This window comes from Artibeus jamaicensis, unplaced genomic scaffold, assembly GCF_021234435.1.
Source record: "Artibeus jamaicensis isolate MK-2021 breed Jamaican fruit bat unplaced genomic scaffold, CSHL_Jam_final contig_391, whole genome shotgun sequence".
NCBI lineage: Eukaryota > Metazoa > Chordata > Mammalia > Chiroptera > Phyllostomidae > Artibeus > Artibeus jamaicensis.
This window is the reverse complement of record NW_026521814.1, coordinates 6,540,104-6,549,177: the sequence shown is the minus strand read 5'-3', so window position 1 is coordinate 6,549,177 and position 9,074 is coordinate 6,540,104. Positions and strand designations below refer to the sequence as shown.

At 40.4% G+C, this 9,074-nt stretch overlaps 1 protein-coding gene across 1 annotated transcript in view; it reads right to left on the bottom strand.

Annotated features, from left to right (window-relative positions):
* Positions 1-1,992: 1,992 nt before the first annotated feature.
* B3GALT1 (beta-1,3-galactosyltransferase 1) overlaps positions 1,993-9,074 on the bottom strand; it is a 46,505-nt gene continuing 39,423 nt past the window's right edge. Inside the window, exon 2 of the mRNA XM_037140662.2 lies at positions 1,993-6,029. Within this exon, the coding sequence (XP_036996557.1) occupies positions 4,820-5,800 (981 nt within the window). The 5' untranslated portion in view covers positions 5,801-6,029 and the 3' untranslated portion in view covers positions 1,993-4,819. The remainder of the gene's footprint in view (positions 6,030-9,074) is intronic.

The following is a 9,074-nucleotide window of genomic DNA, read 5'->3' as shown; positions in this document are numbered from 1 at the left end:
GGGGGGTGTGCTGGATGGAGGGGAATGAAGGGGGGAAAATGGGACAACTGTAATGGCATAATCAATTAAATATAAAAAAGAATCAAATTGAAGATATATGAAATACTTATACAACAAATTTCTAGTTTCTGCATTGGTAGAATTAAAAATAAAATAAAATTATAACTGAGTACATTTTTTTGCAATATATATCTACTAATGAGAAAGGTGAACTTCTTACTGCTGGCATAATATTTTGCTTAGTTGGGGTTTGATGTTAGTGTCCCCTATCATGAAATTGCAAATATTCATCATGAAACCATTCTTAGCTCCTGGGCAGCAGGCTAGAAGTGGTTCAAAGTGTGATTTGCTAATCCCTGCTCTTGGTCAGTATTCTCAACTTTGCCATGCATCAGAATCACCCACAGGGCTCATTGAAGAAGACTGCTGAGCTGCACCCCCAGGTTTCTGGTAGGGCATTTTACCCAGTTCCCACCTGATGCTGATGCTTCTAGTCTGAGACAATACTAGTAGAACACTGCTCTTGATGTCCATCCTTCTAAAAAGTCACACTGAATACAAATCTGTCTATTTTATGTTTTCATTTATCTTTTGAACTCTGAGGTACATGGGTAGTAAATCCAAAGTCAAATTTTCACTAAAAAGTTAAAGAAGAGCTATTTAGCTAGATTGGGATTGATAAAAAAAAAAGGAACTTTAGTGTCTTAAATAGCTATTAGTCTCTTGCTTACAAAGTCAGGCATCAGCAATCAGCATCCATTTATCTGCTATAACAAATGCCTGAATTGCATTTTTCCAGTCTGATCCAAGTTTTAAAGCAGTATGCATATTCTAAAGAATATATGTGGGTGAAACAGAGGAATAACAGTTTGCTTTAGATTCAACATGTACTAACTCACCAAGCACATTAAAAATTGAATGCTCTCTGGATAGAATTTATTGGTATGCTCAATCCATAGACTTTAACACAAAGACTTTCCTGAGAGTACTGAGGCAAGGGGAAAGGAAAATACCAGTTTCCTAAGGGCAGGCATGGCCCATGGCTTAGGAGGCCAAATCACCTCCGAGCTGACTGCCCTGGGCTCTCATGAAGAGCTCCTAATGTTTCGAACTATTACCTCTGTTGAGTTTGTGGAGAAGCTCATTGATACCAAGGCATCAGCTAATTGTAATGATCACATCTCACCAAAAAAATTCTTTCCGAAAAGAAGCAAAGTAGAAAATATGTTCTCCTTCTGTTTATTTGTCCCAATGGTTTAAAAAATCAGCTTTATGGATCTATAATCTTCCTCATGACAGATGGGCTTATACATTAGCATCGTGCTTTCAATCAACAGTTTACATTTCATGAGGAAGGTGAAGAAACTGAATGTAAAGATATCTTCAGCATCTAGTTGTCATTTTCAGTTTTATAACATTGATACAAAAAATAGTATTCTGATTAGCAGCTTGATTGGCAACCCATGTAACCCTAAACAGTACTACAAACCTGGAGAGTGCACTTTTACAGACAATTACATTTGGCGAAATAGTATGTACAATTCTGACAAATAAATACATAAATACAATCATCCATATATAACAATATACCTAAACATCAATTATCATCAACAAATATTTCTAGTAAATTACTTCTTTCATTCACAAGTTACTTTTGTTGCTTATAAAAACTACCTTCACCTTTTCAGAAGAAATGACATCATCAATTGCCCCACTGAATCCACATATTAGGAAAGGTAGAAAATGAGTCCCAGATGCTTTATGTAAATATTCCACTGTCTTTTGATAGAAGAAATTTGACTGAAAAACTCCTTCCTTAGCTTCTCTGCAAAGAGTTTATTTTCACCATGTCATATCATACAACGGGGTTTTGTTCTTCTGAATTTAATTCAAATTAAAAATGATCTTCAGTTTGATTCCCATTAAAAATACAATTATTGTATATTGAAACTGGCATTTGAGCCAATATAAAAGACACAGAGCCACAGAAACTAGCCAAAAAAGATTAACCATTTTTTTGCAAAATAAGTTTAAGAAAGAAAATGTACAGACACTAATTATTACTATCTTTTGTTTTCCAATGCAAAGTGAACAAAACATGTACGGGTAGTCGGAAGGTTTTTGTAAAAACTGCCTGAATGGCTCCTAGTACAATACTGCCTGAAATATTACTTTATGTCAGAGGAATAGTAACTTTAAAAAAAATGGCATCACAAATAATCAAAACCATAATTTGGCCAGTGTCATAAAATTAACAATAGTAGAAAATTAGAGCTTTTTCTGATCACTTGACTTAAACATTTTTTTTGAACGAAGGGCAAACATGCTTTAGGCTATTGGAACTGGGCAAATGGCCTTGCTTCCCCAAGCCCCATGCAGAAGAACATGTACCCAGCAAGCACAGTCTAGCTATACATAAAGTTGGGGAGAAGAAAAAAATGCCTTTAAAATATATACATATGGTCTTGGATGAATATTTACATGTTTGTCACATGGGCACTACCTAGCATAAAAAAGTTAGGAAATACTTCTTTAAGACATGATTCTCTGATTTAAGCTCCTTTTAAAGAGTAGGGCTCTCTATTCATAATGTACACACATACACACACACCCCAAAATTCACAGATGTACATGTATGATGTTTATAATACATAATTCCTTGACACCAATGGTGAGCATAAGGTCAATGCAAGACGGCAGTATGAGACAGAGGCTTAACTCAGCCACACGACTGAAAGGCAAACCAAGTACAAAGTCATGAGAGACTTCTGCAGTGATCAGAACTCACAGCAGTCAAAGGTGGGGCTGGAGGGCGGCTCACCTGTGCTAATCCATCTCTCCCCAGGCTACCCGATGCTGTCTCTAATCAAACTCAGCAGTACTGCTGACTGTAAGATGAAGCTGTACTAAAGGACTGAGAGGCCTGTCGTCTAACATTGGGCTTTTTTGCACTGGCGATAAGAGATCTAGTGTTTTCAGGAAATAGGCCATATCTTCCATTTATTAATTTTTTTCTACCCCTTTGCTATCAACTTCTACAGGGGGGTTCCAAGGGTTAGATTAAAACAAAAGTATACTCTTTCAGTTGTGGGCCTGTTTTTTTTTTTTTAGTGAAAACAGTTTTCTAATGAGTGGTAGAAGATGTGGAATGTGTGGGTGCACTGAGAGTCTATCCTTCTAATAGAAGTGGGCTGGCTCGACCCATCCTCAGAGTTCTGAGAATTCAGATCAAGTGTTTCCTAAGGTCTAAGTTGATGTGATACCTTTTGCAAAGCAGGTGCTTCAATTGCCCTAATACACCCCTGGCCAGAGGCCCCTCCTCAAAGAAAGCCAGCTGCCTTCACTCTCAGTACCCTAGGATATCAAGGCAATGCATTGACACAATAACTGATTCACTAAAACCAGAAGAAATGACAAAGAAATTGAAGCTTCCCCAAGCCCCTAACACTTCCAAGGGAAAGTCTTAGAAGAATCAGGTTCACTAATAGTTCATATTTGATCTTTATTTTGGCAGATTTTATACTAAAATGATGTCACTACTACTTCTGACCATCATTATAATTATATAACTATTTTAGCATTTAGCATAATGCATCGTACACTGCATTATGTAGCACCTTTTAAACCAAGGATCTCAAAATACTTGGCAAATGGGATTTGCTCTCACAGCACCTGTGAGGTAGGTGTTTTTTTCCACCATTTTGTAAATGAGCATGTTTGAAGCACAGTAAGGTAAAGATGATCCAGCAAGGATCCTGCTCACATGATCCAACAAGTAGGATAGCATCAGTAGAACCTGAAGCCAAGCTTCCCCCTCTTTTTTCCCATGAACCTCAATTCTGGGGCCGTGGAACACCTCCTACCAGCATGGCTGCTAGAGGTACTTGGATGTTTGGATATTAGAGAGTATTACATCTATCAACTGTAGAGATAAGTCATTCATAACATTGGTATCTGTTAAAAGATTTTCGTACACACTTTGCAAATGTGTGTGGGGGGCATCTTACACTATTGCTAAGCTTATATTAATTATTATGCATATTTGATTTATATTCTCTGATTTATTGTTCTTCTGGCCTCCCACCAGCTTAGTTCTACACATGTGCCTGCCTGAGACAGAAAGTTTAATATGCACTTAGCGACATGGTATGGAGGGTAGCAGGTAAGATTACATTTGGCAAAGTCTACTTGGAGGCACCAGGTAATGTTTGTTGAATGAGCAAGCAGATTTTCTTCCAAACATCGAAAGTATTTGATTCTCAAGTTAAATTTCCATTTACTTAACTGTAGCCTCCCTGCCAGTGCTAAGTTCATTTCTTGTTGGAACCACCAATACTGTGCATGATCTGTGGGAGTAAGTGTAAAAATTCACACAATAGCACACTGATACTAACACTCACATCCAGTGTGTCTTCCTGACTGTGCATTATTTCTGAATTGTCTTTGAAAAGGAACTTTGTTAACTTCTGCAGAGATGCTATGAAGACATTACTGTGAGTTTCATTTCCCAGAACCAGATTTTTATCTCAGATGCAGAGTATGTAAGTCCTAGCAGTTGTTAAGAAGTTGCTTTTTGAGATCAATGCAAGACCTTAGGACCTGAGAATAAAATCTGGTGCTTCTAACTTACATGTTGTTTCTATGATCAGAGCCTGACATTTGTAAGTTGATAATCCAAGAAAGGAAATAGGAGCGGGAAGAAAAAGCTTTGTACAAAACCCCTTCACCAGTTCACTTCTGGTGACACTTGTAAAATACCAACACCTTAAGCCCCATTTCTTAAAAAAAGAAAAGAAATGTATTTACATAGGTAAAAATCCTAACATCTGAGATGTTTCTTGCTCGACATGTCATTCCAGATTCTGTGCATTTCTTCTGGAGAGATCTGATGCACAGTGATAACTCGGCGGTACCTACACAAACTATAGGCCATTTTCCAGTGATTGAAGCCACTGTTCTGAAAAGGATGTATGCCCAGCTTTCGGAGACACAGTCCTACATAGACATCCTCAAGGTGAAGCAGCCTTGTGTGGAGTGAGGTCTTGTAAATGAGTTCTGCTACATCGGCTGAGAAGATATAGCCAGTCCCTGAACAGAATGGTGGGTAGTTACTGTCAGGGTACAAATCCCTGGGCATATACCACTTACTGCGGACATCCCGGATTGGCCCTCCATTGATGACATAGCCAGTAAAATACCTCCTTCTTGGCTTGGTTGAGGGTTTTAGTAATTTATAAATAAGGTTGTCCATGTTTACAAAAATGTCACTGTCTGTCTTCATGACATACTTGGCTTTTGAACAAAACGTGGCCACCCATCTCATGCCCATTAATGTTTTGAGGGTGAGATTATGGTAAGAGTCAATGAAGTCCTCCACGATAATGTCGTGGAAGATTTGGCTCTCTTGCTCCACCATCTGATTCAGAACTGGATCAGCGTTCTTGCCCAGGAGGAACAGAGTGGCTATCTTGATCCCTTTAAAGTTGTTCTCATCCCCCCATGTCTCTCGGATTGCCTGGCGGGCATCAAATTCTTTGTGGGTGGTGCTGATAAGAATAACAAGGAAAGGAATGTTTTTATCACATTTGTTGGGCTCATTTATAAGAAATTCAAAAGAATGTGGGTTTATAGGTCGAGTTCTTATGTTGCCAAATGTGAAGTTCTTCCTGGCAGCTGTCAGGTGGCTGAATGGCTTGGAGCCAGTGTAGGAAGAAGTAGGACGAGTTACACTCAAGTACCAGAGAGCACTGGCCCAGCACACAACTGTCAACACATATAAACAGGAGACCTTTGAAGCCATGGTCTTGAGAGCACGTCTATTCCAAACACTGAAGAACACGCCTTCTTGGCATTAGTTTCTTTTCATCTTGCAAAGGTAGCATATTACTGGTTACTCTTAAAGTCTGACAGAGACGTGTGAGTGCGGGATTGTCCATGGGTCTCAGAGGCGGTCTGGTATCTCTGCATGTAGTCTACTTTCTTCCAAATCTGAGGGAAGGTGCCATGCCTCATAGATCTTCCTCTTAACTCTGCAAAATCAATAAAGTAAAGTTGTTCAGATTTATGTAGTCATTCATATTCTCAAATAAGCATAATAAGGGTCTAAGAATTGCCCACGATGATGAAAATAAACATAATGATTCACTTCCATCAGTACTGAAAACTTCCTGACACACCCATCCTCCCTATTCTCTCCTAGATGGGACAGATTTATGGGTAATCATACCCCACAACAAGTACATAGATTATAAGCTCTAGCTGAATATGAAGTCAACTGAACATTAGTAACTAAAACTAGTTTCACGCTATTTACAAGAGGCCATCTTTGTGGTTAAACACTTTCTGACACTTCTAACACTTTCTAACATCTTCTTTCGAGCAGGGAAAACTCACACATGGCCTCATATCTCTCTTCCATTTTTCCACCTCCGAGTTTTTGTTTGCTTGACTCCGATGAAGCAGTCAGTTCTCAACATCTCTTTGCTGTCTCTAGCCCTGAATCTGAAAATGTGTTGGTCACCATTGGAAAATCTCTGCTAAAACTGTCTCCTGTGGTTCAGACTTAGAAGCAGTTCCCAACTCTTCCTCACTTTTGCTTTACTTTGGCTCTCTGAGGCATCACATGGCGAATACCTTTACTCCTCAAGCAGGAAATGATCACACAAGCATCTTTTCAAACAGCTCGCAGCATTCATTTTGGAGTTGGTCTAAACCATACCACTTTTTGTGGTCTTCAACAATTCACCCTTGTGTTTCTTTGAAGACATTATACTGCCCCTGTTAAATTCTTTTTCCTTGGTTACACTGCTGTAAACACATCAGGCATATGTGAGGGAGACAGCTGAACTTGGGGGCCACAAACTCAATGGAGTTGTGACCCAGCACTTTAATTGATGTTTGAATAAAAAAGCTGTTCTTTGGGACTCAAATTATTTCTAGAAATTTAGCTGCTATCCCACCAGTTAAAAATGTGCCAAGTTACAGAGTCCATTCATGTAAGAAATTGTCTTCCTTCCAAGCTAGAGCAAAATGGGTGGTCCTGGAAGACAGCGAGAGCAGATGAAGAATATCGATTTCAACAGAGTCTGCTTCAAAGAAAACTGTGCACCTAAATGTAAAGACTGTGTGGAAGAAATGTAACTGGGATTACAGACTGAAAATCATGCTTTTAAGCACAATAGTCATAATGAAATGAAAAGACACGATGGACAACAGCAGAGATAATACACATCCTCTTGACTAAGCCAAGAGCTGACTATGAATAGATGGTCCATGTGAGGCCAGCGGTAACTCAGTGGGGTTACAATTTTAACTAAATGAATACTAGAATGGCTTCAAGCAGCAGGACTCCAGGCTTCTCACCTTGGGGTTTACAGATACCACCTCCATTTGAATTCCAAAGGGATGTGAGTGAGTCTCTAGAGGATACTAGAAAGAAAACTCTCTCCACAATTATTCTACTCAGATGATTCCTATTGGCTCACCTTTACCATCAGATAGCCCATGCTGCCTTTCACACTTTCCTATTAAATTGTCAGCCACTTATTACTAAGCTGTTCACAAACCCAACGAGTCTGTCTCACGGGCAAGAGACTCTTGTCAAATTTGCTACTGGAACCACTAACCAGGCTATTAATGGAAAACTAACGGTGTGTGACAAGTATTGGAAGAACAGAAATAGAACCTATGCTCCTCGTCAAGGAGTTCATAGTCTTGAGGAGAGACTTCACATAAATGGTTTAAAATATGGGATAAAAATTCCCATCGCCAGGATGTCGGAGTCCATAGGAGAGGTGGGCTGGTGGACAGGACTGCAGGTGCAGTCCTGCAGATGTGCAGAGCACAACTCCAGGGGGTACCGCTCTCATGGACTGCAGCGGGAATCCCCTCCTCTGTCCCACCCTGGAGTCAAAGGATGCCTTAGCCCTGCGCTGGGGGGGATGCCATGGAGAAGTCAGAAAAGTTATCTGACTTGAATCTTTACAGACAACTAGGAATTATCTGGCTGAGCATTGGGCATTCTAGGTAAAGGGAACAGAATATTCAAAGGCATACAATGAGAGAGCAGGTACGTGCCAGAACTGCCAGCAGTAGAGTAAAGGTGATGTGGAGCCGGGTAGGAATGGTGGGTTTGGGGCTATCAGGATAAGTAGGGGTCAGAGCATGAGTGGCTCTCAGAAACTGCCCTGAGCTGGGTAGCTGGTTACCCATCTTTGTAATCTAAAGGGGGGAAGGGAGGGTTTTACCTCCCCCAAATCCTACCCATTGATTTCCATAGCAATTGATTCTTCCATATTAAGGACTTCTTTCTCCTATAGTTCTATGCCAGAAGGGTAGGCGACAGTTTGTTTTACCCCATGCCTTTACGTATGATTTTCTGGGGGGAGGGACTTCATAAACACAGGTACCTGGAGATTTAGAAAGAGCTAAAGGAGGGAGAAATAGAAGAGAAATAGGTGAGATCACGAATAAGTTCAGGTGCTTATAAAGACTTTCTATTGAAGAATAAGCATTCTCCCCTGGACAGCTAACACACGTCACACTGTTGTAACTGTCGGCCTCACTGTAACTGTGGAAGTGCCCCAGGCACTGCGCTGTATTCTGGGTCATGTGTCATGTATTTTACAGAGCTCCATTCCCTACAGTGTTACGAGAGGTTTCTCCATTTTACAGAGGATGGGACTGAGACTCAGGAACAGGATAAAGTAGCTTGCTCAAGCTCACACAGCGAGTGAGTGGTTCGTGGTCCTTTCAAGCTTCCCTAGGCCTGTAAGGACAGCAGGCAAAACTCTTGGACGGGAATGCCCAGGGTGGCAGGTCGCATCTGGGGCTGCCAGTCTCCCAGGGATCCAGAGGTTCATTTTCTTAGATGTGTGTTCACTGCCTGGATTTTTTTTCTAGTTCATTTTGGTTTGCCACATACCACACTATAGCAATTCTGTGGGGATTCTTAATCATGAAAAAATAATGATTGGCAAAGAACCCTTTAAAGCTGAAAGATGCTGCGGGTTGAGAGAGCTGCAACTGCAGAAGAGGTTCGGAAACACTCCGCAGCCCCCTGTCTCTGAGCTCCT